Source organism: Toxorhynchites rutilus, chromosome 3 (genome assembly GCF_029784135.1).
Source record: "Toxorhynchites rutilus septentrionalis strain SRP chromosome 3, ASM2978413v1, whole genome shotgun sequence".
NCBI classification, from domain to species: Eukaryota; Metazoa; Arthropoda; class Insecta; order Diptera; family Culicidae; genus Toxorhynchites; species Toxorhynchites rutilus.
In genome coordinates this window covers 296,424,681-296,444,419 of record NC_073746.1, presented here as the reverse complement: position 1 = coordinate 296,444,419, position 19,739 = coordinate 296,424,681, and the positions used below count along the sequence as shown (strand labels likewise).

The following is a 19,739-nucleotide window of genomic DNA, read 5'->3' as shown; positions in this document are numbered from 1 at the left end:
TGTTTCATGATGCATGGAGAGGTCGATATGCATATGTTAGAGGCAAAGAAGAAAATAAGTATTCTGACCAAAAGCGTATATGATAGCTTTGCTTGCATGCTGGTGTGCAATAAAGTGCAAGCCGATGCAGAGTTGTCTCGTTCTCTTTTGTGTCGTGATTTGCAACACATAACAACCAAAGAATACCGCTGGGGGAAATGTTTCCTGAAAGATCATATTTGAACGAACGAAAGCGATTTTTTCAATGAGTGGATCATTTGGCAAACACTGCAAACTAGGATAAACTATAGAATTTCTTCGAAATTTCAGTGGTTGGTATGAGTTCAAAGACTCAAACTAGGATAAACTATAGAATTTCTTCGAAATTTCAGTGGTTGGTATGAGTTCAAAGACTCAAACTAGGATAAACTATAGAATTTCTTCGAAATTTCAGTGGTTGGTATGAGTTCAAAGACTCAAACTAGGATAAACTATAGAATTTCTTCGAAATTTCAGTGGTTGGTATGAGTTTAAAGACTCAAACTAGGATAAACTATAGAATTTCTTCGAAATTTCAGTGGTTGGTATGAGTTCAAAGGCTCAAACTAGGATAAACTATAGAATTTCTTCGAAATTTCAGTGGTTGGTATAAGTTTACAAACTCAAACTAGGATAAACTATAGAATTTCTTCGAAATTTCAGTGGTTGGTATGAGTTCAAAGACTCAAACTAGGATAAACTATAGAATTTCTTCGAAATTTCAGTGGTTGGTATGAGTTCAAAGACTCAAACTAGGATAAACTATATAATTTCTTCGAAATTTCAGTGGTTGGTATGAGTTCAAAGACTCAAACTGGGATAAACTATAGAATTTCTTCGAAATTTCAGTGGTTGGTATGAGTTTACAGACTCAAACTAGGATAAACTATAGAATTTCTTCGAAATTTCAGTGGTTGGTATGAGTTTAAAGACTCAAACTAGCAGTGTTTAGATTTCGATCAAAATCGAATGATACACAATGTGTCATGCAAGTAAACTCTCACGAACATATAACCAAATATGAGAGGATCATCTGATACTTGTATGAATGTCAGTAATCACTTGTGTAATATTTAGTGATTAATCTAAGAGAGGAACGAAGACTGTTGATTGCATATCCGATCTGTATCAAACATCGCACACCATTTTCGAAGCCTGCTGTTACGGACCCAGTAAAATTGAAAATAATAAAAAGATAGGAGCGCTTCCAGGCGCAAGTAAATTTTGATATTGCAGCGCATTTGGCGCAATTAAATTAAATCAAATACTTGATGCCAGCCAAAAGAGATAATAATTTGTTTGTAAACAGATTTAGGCGAGCATATGTTTTGACTCCGCCTGGGTCTGTATGAGATAAGACCCTCCGGGGGAAAATATACTCAAGCGGCTTAGATAGGAAACCGCAACAGAAAAATTCCCCGGCTGGCAATCTTATCTACTTGAACCCGCCTTTCGGGTGTCAAACATGTGAAACACGAGGGGACCACCAAAGGGTGGTGATTTACGATAGGCGTAAACATGCGCGAAGCGCACTAGTTTGTTTAGGACCCGTCCTCTTCAGCGCACCACAGATAAGCGCGAATGACGGGAGAAGAATAGGGCCACAAACAAGTGGAAAAGGTTCCATGTGGTAAATACAGATAACCAATGTGTTTCGGTTATCTGAGTAGGAAATAGCTGGGAAAAACCCACGCTGAGAAATTCGAGGGCAGATAACCACGTGGTTGGTTATCTGTAAGAGTAGGAAAGGGAGATTGTTTTTCTCCTTCAAAATTGTATATATAGTCTAAGTCAGTCCATTTCAAAGTAAGTCCAATTCAGAAGTTCATATCTGTAGTTCAATTCATATGTTCAATTAAAAAATCCATTTCTGTAGTCCAATTCTAAAGTTAAAATAAACTTAGTTCGTTTAAATAGATTCAAGTGAATATCTGTATTTAAAACCAGCAAATTCGTTAAATCCGAAACCTCTCACCAGCGTTGGCAACCGAGGCGCCACGCCACAAAAGGTATACAACCAAACAAATCCCAAATCCAAAAGCAGACTACTTGCTTAAATTCGACGGACCGCACTGGAGCCGGCTGAATTTGAAGTTTTGTGGCTGCCCTAGCCGGGATTTGTTAAAACAAAGGGGCTTGTCCCATTAACAAAATAAAAGTCTTGCTAGGCAAGCATCTAGGGGAATAATTCCCTTAGATTTTTTACACCTGCATACAAGTTTGAACCGCATATATCGTCCCATTTTACTATAGCGAAACCCACTGCACAGAAAAGTACAAAGCAATAAATGATACAAGAAAAATTACGTCATCATTTAATCACCATTTGCGGAGAGCAGCGAATGGGAAAAGAGATAAAACGCGAGAGTTTTTGCTTCTCACTGGAGCGGTGTTGCTAGTAAAACTATGCGGTCTATATGAATATACATATTTCAAGGGATAGCGGCGTCAAAAATGGAAAATATAATCTGACTACCCTCCCTTAGCCTCTATCGAGCTACATAATCATATAGTTTGCACTCTCTGAGCCTTAAAAATCAGGATCTGCTACATTAGCTGAATATGAATCTTTCGCTTTGCGTGGTCCGTACGATCCTGCTGTTTCATGATGCATGGAGAGGTCGATATGCATATGTTAGAGGCAAAGAAGAAAATAAGTATTCTGACCAAAAGCGTATATGATAGCTTTGCTTGCATGCTGGTGTGCAATAAAGTGCAAGCCGATGCAGAGTTGTCTCGTTCTCTTTTGTGTCGTGATTTGCAACACATAACAACCAAAGAATACCGCTGGGGGAAATGTTTCCTGAAAGATCATATTTGAACGAACGAAAGCGATTTTTTCAATGAGTGGATCATTTGGCAAACACTGCAAACTAGGATAAACTATAGAATTTCTTCGAAATTTCAGTGGTTGGTATGAGTTCAAAGACTCAAACTAGGATAAACTATAGAATTTCTTCGAAATTTCAGTGGTTGGTATGAGTTTAAAGACTCAAACTAGGATAAACTATAGAATTTCTTCGAAATTTCAGTGGTTGGTATGAGTTCAAAGACTCAAACTAGGATAAACTATAGAATTTCTTCGAAATTTCAGTGGTTGGTATGAGTTTAAAGACTCAAACTAGGATAAACTATAGAATTTCTTCGAAATTTCAGTGGTTGGTATGAGTTTATAGACTCAAACTAGGATAAACTATAGAATTTCTTCGAAATTTCAGTGGTTGATATGAGTTTAAAGACTCAAACTAGGATAAACTATAGAATTTCTTCGAAATTTCAGTGGTTGGTATGAGTTCAAAGACTCAAACTAGGATAAACTATAGAATTTCTTCGAAATTTCAGTGGTTGGTATGAGTTTAAAGACTCAAACTAGGATAAACTATAGAATTTCTTCGAAATTTCAGTGGTTGGTATGAGTTTAAAGACTCAAACTAGGATAAACTATAGAATTTCTTCGAAATTTCAGTGGTTGGTATGAGTTTATAGACTCAAACTAGGATAAACTATAGAATTTCTTCGAAATTTCAGTGGTTGGTATGAGTTCAAAGACTCAAACTAGGATAAACTATAGAATTTCTTCGAAATTTCAGTGGTTGGTATGAGTTTAAAGACTCAAACTAGGATAAACTATAGAATTTCTTCGAAATTTCAGTGGTTGGTATGAGTTTAAAGACTCAAACTAGGATAAACTATAGAATTTCTTCGAAATTTCAGTGGTTGGTATGAGTTTATAGACTCAAACTAGGATAAACTATAGAATTTCTTCGAAATTTCAGTGGTTGGTATGAGTTTAACGACTAAAACTAGGATAAACTATAGAATTTCTTCGAAATTTCAGTGGTTGGTATGAGTTCAATGACTCAAACTAGGATAAACTATAGAATTTCTTCGAAATTTCAGTGGTTGGTATGAGTTTAAAGACTCAAACTAGGATAAACTATAGAATTTCTTCGAAATTTCAGTGGTTGGTATGAGTTCAAAAACTCAAACTAGGATAAACTATAGAATTTCTTCGAAATTTCAGTGGTTGGTATGAGTTTAAAGACTCAAACTAGGATAAACTATAGAATTTCTTCGAAATTTCAGTGGTTGGTATGAGTTTAAAGACTAAAACTAGGATAAACTATAGAATTTCTTCGAAATTTCAGTGGTTGGTATGAGTTCAAAGACTCAAACTAGGATAAACTATAGAATTTCTTCGAAATTTCAGTGGTTGGTATGAGTTTAAAGACTCAAACTAGGATAAACTATAGAATTTCTTCGAAATTTCAGTGGTTGGTATGAGTTTATAGACTCAAACTAGGATAAACTATAGAATTTCTTCGATATTTCAGTGGTTGGTATGAGTTTAAAGACTCAAACTAGGATAAACTATAGAATTTCTTCGAAATTTCAGTGGTTGGTATGAGTTCAAAGACTCAAACTAGGATAAACTATAGAATTTCTTCGAAATTTCAGTGGTTGGTATGAGTTTAAAGACTCAAACTAGGATAAACTATAGAATTTCTTCGAAATTTCAGTGGTTGGTATGAGTTTATAGACTCAAACTAGGATAAACTATAGAATTTCTTCGAAATTTCAGTGGTTGGTATGAGTTCAAAGACTCAAACTAGGATAAACTATAGAATTTCTTCGAAATTTCAGTGGTTGGTATGAGTTTAAAGACTCAAACTAGGATAAACTATAGAATTTCTTCGAAATTTCAGTGGTTGGTATGAGTTTATAGACTCAAACTAGGATAAACTATAGAATTTCTTCGAAATTTCAGTGGTTGGTATGAGTTTAAAGACTCAAACTAGGATAAACTATAGAATTTCTTCGAAATTTCAGTGGTTGGTATGAGTTCAAAGACTCAAACTAGGATAAACTATAGAATTTCTTCGAAATTTCAGTGGTTGGTATGAGTTTAAAGACTCAAACTAGGATAAACTATAGAATTTCTTCGAAATTTCAGTGGTTGGTATGAGTTTATAGACTCAAACTAGGATAAACTATAGAATTTCTTCGAAATTTCAGTGGTTGGTATGAGTTTATAGACTCAAACTAGGATAAACTATAGAATTTCTTCGAAATTTCAGTGGTTGGTATGAGTTTAAAGACTCAAACTAGGATAAACTATAGAATTTCTTCGAAATTTCAGTGGTTGGTATGAGTTCAAAGACTCAAACTAGGATAAACTATAGAATTTCTTCGAAATTTCAGTGGTTGGTATGAGTTTAAAGACTCAAACTAGGATAAACTATAGAATTTCTTCGAAATTTCAGTGGTTGGTATGAGTTTATAGACTCAAACTAGGATAAACTATAGAATTTCTTCGAAATTTCAGTGATTGGTATGAGTTTAAAGACTCAAACTAGGATAAACTATAGAATTTCTTCGAAATTTCAGTGGTTGGTATGAGTTCAAAGACTCAAACTAGGATAAACTATAGAATTTCTTCGAAATTTCAGTGGTTGGTATGAGTTTAAAGACTCAAACTAGGATAAACTATGTAATTTCTTCGAAATTTCAGTGGTTGGTATGAGTTTAAAGACTAAAACTAGGATAAACTATAGAATTTCTTCGAAATTTCAGTGGTTGGTATGAGTTCAATGACTCAAACTAGGATAAACTATAGAATTTCTTCGAAATTTCAGTGGTTGGTATGAGTTTAAAGACTCAAACTAGGATAAACTATAGAATTTCTTCGAAATTTCAGTGGTTGGTATGAGTTTAAAGACTAAAACTAGGATAAACTATACAATTTCTTCGAAATTTCAGTGGTTGGTATGAGTTCAATGACTCAAACTAGGATAAACTATAGAATTTCTTCGAAATTTCAGTGGTTGGTATGAGTTTAAAGACTCAAACTAGGATAAACTATAGAATTTCTTCGAAATTTCAGTGGTTGGTATGAGTTTATAGACTCAAACTAGGATAAACTATAGAATTTCTTCGAAATTTCAGTGGTTGGTATGAGTTTAAAGACTCAAACTAGGATAAACTATAGAATTTCTTCGAAATTTCAGTGGTTGGTATGAGTTCAAAGACTCAAACTAGGATAAACTATAGAATTTCTTCGAAATTTCAGTGGTTGGTATGAGTTTAAAGACTCAAACTAGGATAAACTATAGAATTTCTTCGAAATTTCAGTGGTTGGTATGAGTTTATAGACTCAAACTAGGATAAACTATAGAATTTCTTCGAAATTTCAGTGGTTGGTATGAGTTCAAAGACTCAAACTAGGATAAACTATAGAATTTCTTCGAAATTTCAGTGGTTGGTATGAGTTTAAAGACTCAAACTAGGATAAACTATAGAATTTCTTCGAAATTTCAGTGGTTGGTATGAGTTTATAGACTCAAACTAGGATAAACTATAGAATTTCTTCGAAATTTCAGTGGTTGGTATGAGTTTAAAGACTCAAACTAGGATAAACTATAGAATTTCTTCGAAATTTCAGTGGTTGGTATGAGTTTATAGACTCAAACTAGGATAAACTATAGAATTTCTTCGAAATTTCAGTGGTTGGTATGAGTTCAAAGACTCAAACTAGGATAAACTATAGAATTTCTTCGAAATTTCAGTGGTTGGTATGAGTTTAAAGACTCAAACTAGGATAAACTATAGAATTTCTTCGAAATTTCAGTGGTTGGTATGAGTTTATAGACTCAAACTAGGATAAACTATAGAATTTCTTCGAAATTTCAGTGGTTGGTATGAGTTCAAAGACTCAAACTAGGATAAACTATAGAATTTCTTCGAAATTTCAGTGGTTGATATGAGTTTAAAGACAAACTAGGATAAACTATAGAATTTCTTCGAAATTTCAGTGGTTGGTATGAGTTCAAAGACTCAAACTAGGATAAACTATAGAATTTCTTCGAAATTTCAGTGGTTGGTATGAGTTTAAAGACAAACTAGGATAAACTATAGAATTTCTTCGAAATTTCAGTGGTTGGTATGAGTGTAGCATTATCCTAAATCTAATATCCTTTCCCACGCATGTTTCATCTCATTTCACACTTAGTGAAATTCAATTATCCAATTTCCCAAACCCTCGTTAAACCACAAGTCATAAAGTATTAGTCACCCACTATACACTTTACGACCGACGGAATAACATTCAAATATAAATAAAACACGAGACTTGAAGCAACATGTGTACGCCTAGCCACACAGCGCAAGTATCCGATGTTATGTTTATGACCCACTTAAGCCACGCTTGCTCAAGCAAAGCGGAAGGCTAAAACCCACAACATCTTTTACCATTTGTCTGTCCTCAGTCTATCTCTTTCCATTTTTCCCTTCAGGCGAGATGCTCCGCCCAGTAATAGCAATAAGGAATGTTTGTGTAGAGTTTAAGTGAATGAATGTAAACTAGTATTTAAGAGTGATGTTTGTACAAATGAAGGAGTCGTTGAATATACGTGATGCATGGTGCACGCCGGGAGAACCACGTTACCGTTTGAATTATCCGAACTTTTCCCCCCACGTTTGTTACATGGCGACCAAGTGACACCGGGCCGCAGATGAACAGGAACACAGCATAAGTGACAAGTGAGCGGCAGAGTGAGGGAAGAGACTTTAAATTTGTGTACACACGGAGGTGCACCCCCGTCCGAAGTGCCTGAGTCCATGCACCGAAGTTGCAGACCGGCGGACGAATTTGTGCAAAGAAAAGAAATGTGTGTATTGTCATAATAGGTGATCGCAGCAGCCGTGCAACAGCACGAGTTAAAAAAAACAAACTAGTATTGCGAACAAGTGTTCACCACAAAACAAGTGACCGCAGCAGCTGTGCAACAGCACGCGAAACAAAAAATGATACTAGTGCCTTTTTATCAAACTCTGCGAGTGCTGACAAGTGTGCAGAAATCAACAATGAAAGCAGTAACACAAGTGTGCAGAAAACAACAGTGAAAGCAGTAACACAAGTGTGCGCGACCATCGGGCAAAGTATGCAATGTGAAACCAGCAAGCCAGAGGGAACCAGCCAGCCAGAGGGAACCAGCCAGCCAGAGGGAACCAGCCAGCCGAAGAGGACCGGAATGAACACGAGCCAGCAAGCCAACAAGCAGTTAGCGTGAGTCAAACAAAAATATATATAAGGCGAGTTACAGAAAGTCTAGAATAAAAGGAATCATTTAAATTATTTCGATCTGTTGAAGATCAGAGAATATATTTTTTTTTGGTATTGCAAAACAATGTGTCCCATCAAACCGTATATGCAACAATGTGAATTAACAGACCCAGATAGGATGATTAAATGTTGTTATGAGGAATAAACCACCATTCAGTTTTTGTTAGAATTTAGCACAAGCTCGACAAAAATCGATTCACCCAATTAACGGGCAATAATTTTTTTTATGTGTAGAAAATACCAAAATGGGTTTATTCAACTCGAAAAAAATTCAAAACTCGGGTGACCCACAGGTCAATATATTAAATCACTTAGAGAACCATAGTGATAGACACGACTCGCAAGAGATCATTCTTTATATTATATTAATAATAGTCGCAACACAAATGATAATAAAAAATTTTAAAGCATACAAATCATGCACACATAAAGAAGCGCTGAAAGCAGCGCGCAACATTAGTAGCCTACAAAATGCATAAATAAAAATTAACAGATGGCACAAGAAGCAGAAGTTGCAGCAGCAAAAATTAAGGAGCAAATTGAAAAACTAAATACCCTTGATAAAATAATACAACAGGACAGCGTCCAGAAATTAAGGAAAAATACACTCGCTCAGAAGGCGAAAGAAGGAGAACTAATTTATAAAGAGATAAAACTAATAGCACAACCTTATACAACAGGCGAGTTCTCATTAGAATTTGTGAAATTTATCGTAGACGCTAGGAAAATATATAAAAATATTATCAGCTGCCTAGAAATAGCAGAAGAAACCAAAATGAGTAACTTTGATTATAAAGAAGCCATGGTGCCCATCTACGATGGTTCACCAGAAGGCTTAGATAGATTCATTAGCTCTGCGGAACTCCTTTCCGACATAACGCCAAGTGCCAACAAAGCAATGGCATATAAATTTTTATTAACGAGATTGGATAAAAAAGCCAGAAGGGCCATAAACGGTAGCACCGATACCACAACATTGCTTAAAAATCTAAGAATATCTTGCAAATCTAACGCTAGCACTGATAATGTACTAGCCAAATTAAAAGGGTTGAAATTAAAACCAATTGACGAATTATGCAAAGAGGTCGAAGAACTGACCGAACAGTTAATCGACCTCCACATTAAAGAAGAAACTACACCGCAACGCGCAGCAAAACTTGCTTGCCAAGCGGGCGTGGATGCCCTCATAGAAGGTATTCAAAACAACGATATAAAAACAATTTTACGCGCAGGGACCTTCACCACAGTCGCGGACGCGATCGAGGTCAACAAATATAAAACGTTAACAAATAAACCAACTACGGTGTTGGCATATCATACACACCGTCCAATGCAAAACCGCCAAACACAATATCAACAACCCAGATTTAACAACAGAGGCAGACCGACAAATTTCACACACCGTGGTCGCGGAATGTATCATAACAACCGCTTCCACAATAATAACAACAATTTTCACTCGCGAACAAATTTCAGGGTCAATCAAAATAGAGGCAACGGTCGAAACTTCACTAACCAGTCACAGCGATATATTGGCTTGGCGGAAAACTTAGGAAATCCGACGGCGGACCTCCGCGCCGACACGGAAACGAACATGGAGGAAAACCAATTTTGAAAATTTTTAATTACAATATAACTTGTTCTATGTTTGTGACAGTAAAGCTACGCATGTGCTCAAAACCATGTACATTAATTCTAGATACTGGAGCTGACATATCGATTATAAAAAGAAACTCAATTTACAGCACAATGGTAGACATCAATAATAATTGTATAATCAGCGGCGTAACAGAAGGAAAAATAAAAACGATCGGCAAAACTAAAACCACTAAAAACGTTTGTTACATGAGTTCAAAGACTCAAACTAGGATAAACTATAAAATTTCTTCGAAATTTCAGTGGTTGGTATGAGTTCAAAGACTCAAACTAGGATAAACTATAGAATTTCTTCGAAATTTCAGTGGATGGTATGAGTTCAATGACTCAAACTAGGATAAACTATAGAATTTCTTCGAAATTTTAGTGGTTGGTATGAGTTCAAAGACTCAAACTAGTGTAGCGGGATAACCTATTACCATTATCCTTTCTCACTTGTCATAAAATCCCAACGATCCTATTCCCATAAACTCATTCCCACGCCATAAATTATCGTCATACATGTTTGTAGGCCAAATGCATTTTTATGTCACTAGCTCACAGCTGCATACGATAATATTAAATAACAACCACTCACCCTTGCAGCGTAACATTATGCAGAACTAACCCACTTCAACCAAGTGTGAAATGACAACACATAGAAACAACCACTACCCTTTTGTTCTCCGTTTTGACCCGTTCGAACCAATCGAACGCGCTCACATATTTCCTTGCTGGCTCCTCCTCCTCCTCTAGAATAGAAGCTATCTTGTGTAGAGTTTTAGTTTAAGCATTATAAAAAGTACATGTCGAATGCAAGCGAGGAGGCTTGCAATTATCTAGTTAAACCAACGAAGCACGCGAGGAACTAAGAATATAGTGTTGATAAATAGATGGAAAGTGTCTGAGTTTCAACAATATCACAAGTTCCCAAAAAGGGATCTCTTTGCCCCCCACACTAGGATAAACTATAGAATTTCTTCGAAATTTCAGTGGTTGGTATGAGTTCAAAGACTCAAACTAGGATAAACTACAGAATTTCTTCGTAATTCTAGTGGTTGATATGAGTTCAAAGACTCAAACTAGGATAAACTATAGAATTTCTTCGAAATTTTAGTGGTTGGTATGAGTTCAAAGACTCAAACTAGTGTAGCGGGATAACCTATTACCATTATCCTTTCTCACTTGTCATAAAATCCCAACGATCCTATTCCCATAAACTCATTCCCACGCCATAAATTATCGTCATACATGTTTGTAGGCCAAATGCATTTTTATGTCACTAGCTCACAGCTGCATACGATAATATTAAATAACAACCACTCACCCTTGCAGCGTAACATTATGCAGAACTAACCCACTTCAACCAAGTGTGAAATGACAACACATAGAAACAACCACTACCCTTTTGTTCTCCGTTTTGACCCGTTCGAACCAATCGAACGCGCTCACATATTTCCTTGCTGGCTCCTCCTCCTCCTCTAGAATAGAAGCTATCTTGTGTAGAGTTTTAGTTTAAGCATTATAAAAAGTACATGTCGAATGCAAGCGAGGAGGCTTGCAATTATCTAGTTAAACCAACGAAGCACGCGAGGAACTAAGAATATAGTGTTGATAAATAGATGGAAAGTGTCTGAGTTTCAACAATATCACAAGTTCCCAAAAAGGGATCTCTTTGCCCCCCACACTAGGATAAACTATAGAATTTCTTCGAAATTTCAGTGGTTGGTATGAGTTCAAAGACTCAAACTAGGATAAACTACAGAATTTCTTCGTAATTCTAGTGGTTGATATGAGTTCAAAGACTCAAACTAGGATAAACTATAGAATTTCTTCGAAATTTCAGTGGTTGGTATGAGTTCTAAGACTCAAACTAGGATAAACTATAGAATTTCTTCGAAATTTCAGTGGTTGGTATGAGTTTATAGACTCAAACTAGGATAAACTATAGAATTTCTTCGAAATTTCAGTGGTTGGTATGAGTTCAAAGACTCAAACTAGGATAAACTATAGAATTTCTTCGAAATTTTAGTGGTTGGTATGAGTTCAACGACTCAAACTAGGATAAACTATAGAATTTCTTCGAAATTTCAGCGATTGGTATGAGTTCAAAGACTCAAACTAGGATAAACTATAGAATTTCTTCGAAATTTCAGTGGTTGGTATGAGTTCCAAGACTCAAACTAGGATAAACTATAGAATTTCTTCGAAATTTCAGTGGTTGGTATGAGTTCAAAGACTCAAACTAGGATAAACTATAGAATTTCTTCGAAATTTCAGTGGTTGGTATGAGTTTAAAGACTCAAACTAGGATAAACTATAGAATTTCTTCGAAATTTCAGTGGTTGGTATGAGTTTATAGACTCAAACTAGGATAAACTATAGAATTTCTTCGAAATTTCAGTGGTTGGTATGAGTTCAAAGACTCAAACTAGGATAAACTATAGAATTTCTTCGAAATTTCAGTGGTTGGTATGAGTTTAAAGACTCAAACTAGGATAAACTATAGAATTTCTTCGAAATTTCAGTGGTTGGTATGAGTTCAAAGACTCAAACTAGGATAAACTATAGAATTTCTTCGAAATTTCAGTGATTGGTATGAATTTACAGACTCAAACTAGGATAAACTATAGAATTTCTTCGAAATTTCAGTGGTTGGTATGAGTTCAAAGACTCAAACTAGGATAAACTATAGAATTTCTTCGAAATTTCAGTGGTTGGTATGAGTTTATAGACTCAAACTAGGTTAAACTATAGAATTTCTTCGAAATTTCAGTGATTGGTATGAATTTACAGACTCAAACTAGGATAAACTATAGAATTTCTTCGAAATTTCAGCGATTGGTATGAGTTCAAAGACTCAAACTAGGATAAACTATAGAATTTCTTCGAAATTTCAGTGGTTGGTATGAGTTCAAAGACTCAAACTAGGATAAACTATAGAATTTCTTCGATATTTCAGTGGTTGGTATGAGTTCAAAGACTCAAACTAGGATAAACTATAGAATTTCATCGAAATTTCAGTGGTTGGTATGAGTTTATAGACTCAAACTAGGATAAACTATAGAATTTCTTCGAAATTTCAGTGGTTGGTATGAGTTTAAAGACTCAATCTAGGATAAACTATAGAATTTCTTCGAAATTTCAGTGGTTGGTATGAGTTCAAAGACTGAAACTAGGATAAACTATAGAATTTCTTCGAAATTTCAGTGGTTGGTATGAGTTTAAAGACTCAAACTAGGATAAACTATAGAATTTCTTCGAAATTTCAGCGATTGGTATGAGTTCAAAGACTCAAACTAGGATAAACTATAGAATTTCTTCGAAATTTCAGTGGTTGGTATGAATTTATAAACTCAAACTAGGATAAACTATAGAATTTCTTCGAAATTTCAGCGATTGGTATGAGTTCAAAGACTCAACGTTACGGAACCGTTTGGTACATCACGCCACTCGGGTCCGCCAACCTACGGTCGACAACGTGGAGCGTGCAGCGTCAGCAGTATGCAGTCATAAGAGGGCCGCGAGCGCATGGCTCGCCCTCTTTTTCGCTGTGCAGTTCTTGTGGAGCACCGGTGGTGCCGTGTGATTAGTGATAAGTGAATAAATTGTTGAAAGTAGTTAGTTTTTAAAAGTGTTTGCATATCACGATTCCCATAAGTGGTGTCAGAAGTGGGATCGTGAGGTGTTAAAATAGTGGAAGATCCCGCCGCACGAGTAACCAGCCGTCGAAGGATCACCCGGATGCTGCAAACACAACCGTAAGTGAATTACTTTTCAACATCTAAAACTCTATTATCAATCATGCCGGAAACAAGAGCCAGTGAACTTGAAGCACTCAAAACAGAGCTTGAACAGCTCCGAGCATTGGTAGTGGCCAGGGAGGGCAACAAATATGCCATCCCCGACCCTATTAAAAATATGTCGGAATTTTCCGGAAATAAAAAGGAATTGGCAAGTTGGCTCAAGGAAGTCAACGAGCTTTACGAAATGTTTAAAATAAAAGGCGAGAACGGGCAACCCGACTCGCTTAGCTCGATATATTTGCGGGCAATAAAAAATAAAATCAAAGGGGACGCTCGCGTGATATTATGCGCAAATGGTGATCCCGATACCATTCACGGTATCAAATCGGTTCTCATCGAACAATATGGGGACCAGAAGGACTTCGCCACTAATTTGTCGGCGATGTTCCATTTGAAGAAAGGAGATAAGAATCATTTGAGATTCTTTAATGAAATCAAAGAACCGATCGCTACCGATCTAACAAGGGAATCTTAAAATTCTTGATAGACACAGGTGCGAACAAATCGTATATGAATCCAGAACATGTGGCAAACGCAAAAGTGACTGATCAGCCAGCCATCGTCACGAACAAAAATGGAAAATTTATTTTGGATAAAGTGGTGCACGCGAATCTTTTTCCGAAAGATGTCAACAGAGCACTACCATTTCATGTGTTTAAATTTCATAAATTTTTTGACGGGCTCATAGGGTACGAAAACTTAGCAGCCTTGAAAGCCGTGATCAATACAGATAAACACGAGTTGATTATTGGGAAATCTACGTACCAATTTTACCGGTATTTCCCTTCTTCCATGAATTTTCACGAAAATTTCGAAACTTTCATGAAAATTCCAACTTTACAAGATGGAACGTTTCTAATCGAAGATGAGCTTAACATTACTGCAAATGTTTCAGTCCAACCGGGACTTTACTTGGCAAAGAATAATAGTGCGATGGTTCATGTACATTCAAAAGGCCTACCGAAGCCTATATTGTCGAAACCATTCGAAAATAAAGACTTTCTTATAAAAACCGATAATCCAAAAGAGAATTTGAATTTCCCTGCGGATCATCTAAATAAAGAGGAGGTCAAACTTCTTGCAAAGACCTTACAGCCATTCAAAAGCATCTTCTTCCAGGAAGGTCAAAAACTTGCCTTTACACATCAAGTAAAGCATAGAATAGAGACCACCGATAACAAGCCAATACACCAAAAGACATATAAATATCCGTACCATCTAAGAGAAATAGTGAGTGAACAAATCCAAAAGATGTTGGATACAGGCATTATTAGAGAGTCTTCATCTGCCTGGACTTCTCCTATTTGGGTCGTACCTAAGAAGGTCGACAACTCAGGTGCGAAAAAGTACCGCATAGTGGTAGATTACAGAAAATTAAATAAAATCACACCGTCTGATCGGTATCCAATACCGGAAATCAGCGAAATTTTGGATCGTCTAGGAAATGCGCAGTATTTCTCTGTGCTCGACCTGGCCAGCGGGTTCCACCAAATAGAGGTAGACCCAGCTGACATCCCAAAAACGGCGTTTAACGTCGATCATGGGAAATACGAATTTGTGCGGATGCCGTTCGGATTGAAGAATGCGCCCGCAACATTCCAACGCCTGATGGATTCGGTATTACGGAAACATTTAGGTATTAGATGTTTCGTCTATATGGACGACATCATAATTTTTTCCAGCTCTTTGGAAGAGCACATGAAAGATTCAAAAGGTTTTAAAAACTCTAAAGGAAGCAAACCTTAGAGTTCAGTGTGACAAGTCGGAATTCCTTCGTAAAGAAGTTGAATTCCTCGGTCACGTGGTTACTACGGAAGGGGTTAAACCTAATCCCAAGAAGGTTGAAGCAGTGAAAAACTGGCCTCTTCCGAAAACCCCGAAGGAACTAAAATCCTTCCTTGGAACAATTTCATACTATAGAAGATTCATTCCCGACTTTGCTAAAATCGCAAAGCCGATGACAAGTGTGCTTCGTGGAAAAACCAAATCCATAGAAATTACTCCGGAATATGAAAAAGCCTTTACTGAATTGAAAAATATAATGAGTTCGGATCTCTTATTGCACTACCCCAATTTTGACGAGCCGTTCGTTTTGACTACGGACGCGTTAAACTTTGCGATCGGGGCGGTCCTCACACAGATAGTGAATGGAGGTGAAAAACCCATTGCCTATCTATCAAGAACATTGACAAAGGCGGAAGAGAAATATTCTGCCACCGCCAAGGAACTGTTAGCTATCTATTTTGCAGCTAAAAAGTTCCGGCCATATCTGTATGGTAGGCAGTTTACCATATACACAGATCATGAGCCTCTTACTAAGGAAATCAAGTTAACAGATGCTACAGGACGAGTGACTCGCCAACGGCTATACCTGGAGCAATTCGATTTCCAGTTGGTTTACAAAAAAGGAAAACAAAATGTAGTGGCCGATGGTTTATCCCGGATACCACGAGCTGACGAATCTGAACTAAATATTCAAACCGTTTTGCAAAACGAGCTTTATGAAAATGACCCGATATATGGACCAGAAATAATTAACAAGTTTAAGAATCAGCTGATAATTAATGTGTCAAACGATCCTAGAAAATCGGCTCACATATTTTATTCTATATTTTCAGGTTACAGCAGGCATACTTTCAACCGTGGAGAATATTCCGAAGATGAAATCCGAAACATTCTTAAAAGTTATCTTTCCCCGACCATATCCAATGGTATATTCGCTCCCCTAGAGATTGCACAATTGTGTTCTAAAATAATGAAAGATCAATTCAAAGGCATGAAAGTACAATTTTGCAATCTAAAACTCCCTGATCTTATTTCTAAAACTGATCAAGAGGAATTTATTCGTAAGAGCCATAATTTTAACCACAGAAGTTGGAAGCTCACATACGAGGAGATTCGTCAGTCAGTTTTCTTCCCCGATATGATTACGAAGATCAAATCATTCGCAAAAAATTGTGAGGACTGCAAGTTCGCGAAATACGAACGACGTCCCTTCAAAATTCCAATAACTCGAAGAGCATACGACAAACCATTAGAGAACATTTTCATTGACGTGTACGTCAAGGAGGGTGAAAAATTCCTTACCCTTGTTGACGCATTTTCCAAATTTGCCCAAATTTTCAAAATCCAGAATGAAACGGCGGATGAGCTGATCGAAGTAATTACAAAATACTTTAAAATTTTCGGCCTACCAAAAACTATAACATGTGATCAAGCCACATCTTTCAGAAGCTCAAAATTCAAAACCTTTCTCCAAAATCAAAATATTGATATACACTTTGCCAGTACTAGTAACAGCAATGGCATTGTCGAGAGATACCACAACACGCTTTTAGAAATGTACATGTCAAACAGGAGAAAACTTGAAGAACTAACCTTATACGAAGGGCTCTCCATAGTAACTGCCCTATATAACGATACCAAACATTCAACTACGAAATTAAGACCTAGGGATATAATTTTTGGAAATTCTCATTCATTGAACCCGGAGGATATAAATACACAGAAAGCAAAAATAATACTAACTGCCAGGGAAAATATTGCGTTAGAAGCGAGGACACACAATCAGAAAAATGAAAGTCAAAACAATAAAGAATATGAAAACCTCACCATCAGTGAAGCTTTAGTTAAAGGGAAAGGAAAGCCGACCCCTTACACCAATAGATTTAGGCCAATTAAAATCCAAAGTCAAACCAGCAAAACTGTAACAGATGAAAAGGCTATCAAAATTCACAAATTAGATATGAAAAGAGCTAACTAAAACAACACTTTATATTTTCTTGCAGAATACTGTGGCTCCTTACGCTGGTAGGGATGGCCACTTCAGACTTGAGAATTCATACCCTGGATCAGAGTCCGATCATTATAGTTCCGTTAGGACCCGCTAAAATAAGCACTAGTTCTCTGCGAATTGTGCACCCCATAAACTTGACCTCAATTGGAACAATTGTAGAAAGCTTTAACGCCGTTTCTATGGAGAGATTGTCGAATCAAACGCCTTTTAAGTCAATAGTTAAAGCAAAATTAGACAAAATAAACTTGAGTTACAACCGAATAAAACCACTACGTAGGAGAAAACGATGGGAATCTCTCGGAAAGGCCTGGAAATACGTATCGGGAAGCCCTGATGCAGACGACCTTAAGATTATAAATTCGTCATTAAATTCATTAATTAGCGAGAATAACAAGCAAATAAGAATCAATAGTGCTTTCGATTCACGAATGAGCAACATTACAAAAGCAATTAACGTCATACTGGAAAATGAGGAAAATGTAATACATTCCTTAGAGGGCTTTGATGTATTAGAATTAATATTCAAAATTGATGAGCTATTATACTACTTAGACATAATCGAAGAGGCGATCACACTAGCGAGACGGAGTATCCCAAGCAGCCGCATCATTCACCTCGACGAATTGGAAACCATTCATCATTCCCTCATTAATGACGGTTTCGGGCTTAACTCGGTCGATAGCATACTTAGTACTGCCAATGCCTACGCAGTATTAAACAACGAAATTTTCATGTACATACTGAAGATACCCAGGATCAAAAATGTACAGTACACCCTCAACTTCATTGAACCAGTCATTGTAGATCACCACAGAGTCCACCTACAAACACAGTTTTATTTGAAAGGACAGAAATCATTCATGTTAAAAAGCGCTTGTTCCAAAGCCAACGCCATGTTTATATGTTCCTCAACGGATCTAGAACCTTTGACGGGTTGTATGCAACAATTGGTCTCCGGAAATACAGCAGAGTGTCCCATAGAACGCACCTACGGAAACAAAACTATTCGGAAAATCAATGATGGCAATATAGTCGTCAATGCAATCAATGTAACACTTTCGTCAAACTGTTCAGTCACCCAACGCACTCTACAGGGGTCGTTCCTAATCCAATACTCAAACTGTACACTGAAATTGGATGACGAGGAATATGTCAACACAAACATGGAGATACAGCCGTTCATACCTACCACGGGATTGAAGGTAAATCCAACCAAACTGTTTAACCACATTCCGTTGGAACATTTACAGGAGTTACATATGGAACAGCGTAACCATATCACACACCTTAACCTGACAGCCGAAAACCTCCATTGGAAACTTCATTTCCTGGGATGGATAGCATCCGTAATCTCATCAACTTTACTAATCTGCATACTGGGTTCATCCATAATCATCGTTTTGAAATTCGCCGCCTGGAAGACACTCCTTACCAACAGCAAACCAGAAGTCATCGAACAGGATACCATCGCATCAACCGAGGCCCATCCCGAGTCCAGAGAGGTACCGCTGATACTTCAGCAGTAGACGAAAGCCGAGGACGTCTTTCAGCTAAGGGGGAAGCCGTTACGGAACCGTTTGGTACATCACGCCACTCGGGTCCGCCAACCTACGGTCGACAACGTGGAGCGTGCAGCGTCAGCAGTATGCAGTCATAAGAGGGCCGCGAGCGCATGGCTCGCCCTCTTTTTCGCTGTGCAGTTCTTGTGGAGCACCGGTGGTGCCGTGTGATTAGTGATAAGTGAATAAATTGTTGAAAGTAGTTAGTTTTTAAAAGTGTTTGCATATCACGATTCCCATAAGTCAAACTAGGATAAACTATAGAATTTCTTCGAAATTTCAGTGGTTGGTATTGTAGCGGGATAACCTATTACCATTATCCTTTCCCACTTGTCATAAAATCCCAACGATCCTATTCCCACAAATTCATTCCCACGCCATAAATTATCGTCATACATGTTTGTAGGCCAAATGCATTTTTATGTCACAAGCTCACAGCTGCATACGATAATATTAAATAACAACCACTCACCCTTGCAGCGTAACATTATGCAGAACTAACCCACTTCAACCAAGTGTGAAATGACAACACACAGAAACAACCACTACCCTTTTGTTCTCCGTATTGACCCGTTCGAACCAATCGAACGCGCTCACATATTTCCTTGCTGGCTCCTCCTCCTCTAGAATAGAAGCTACCTTGTGTAGAGTTTTAGTTTAAGCATTATAAAAAGTACATGTCGAATGCAAGCAAGAGGTCTTTTACATTTCCAACCAATCAAGTTAACAAGTGTCGAATGCACGCGAGGACGGAACTAAGAATATAGTGATATTTATATTAGTGGAATGTGCCTGAGTTCTTT

General features: G+C 37.1%; 1 protein-coding gene across 2 annotated transcripts; it reads left to right on the top strand.

The window, feature by feature from the left end:
- The first annotated feature begins 13,242 nt into the window (after positions 1-13,242).
- On the top strand, positions 13,243-19,150 carry LOC129778669 (uncharacterized). Of its 2 annotated transcripts, XM_055785723.1 has the most exons (3): positions 13,243-13,536; positions 17,370-18,579; positions 18,677-18,858. In XM_055785723.1, exons 1-3 carry the CDS (start codon positions 13,520-13,522, stop codon positions 18,716-18,718), a joined length of 1,269 nt encoding a protein of 422 aa, XP_055641698.1. In that variant the 5' UTR covers positions 13,243-13,519; the 3' UTR covers positions 18,719-18,858. The 2 variants fall into 2 exon arrangements, with proteins under 2 accessions (XP_055641698.1, XP_055641697.1); XM_055785722.1 differs by having other exon boundaries at positions 13,251-13,536; positions 17,370-19,150.
- The last annotated feature ends 589 nt before the right edge of the window (positions 19,151-19,739 follow it).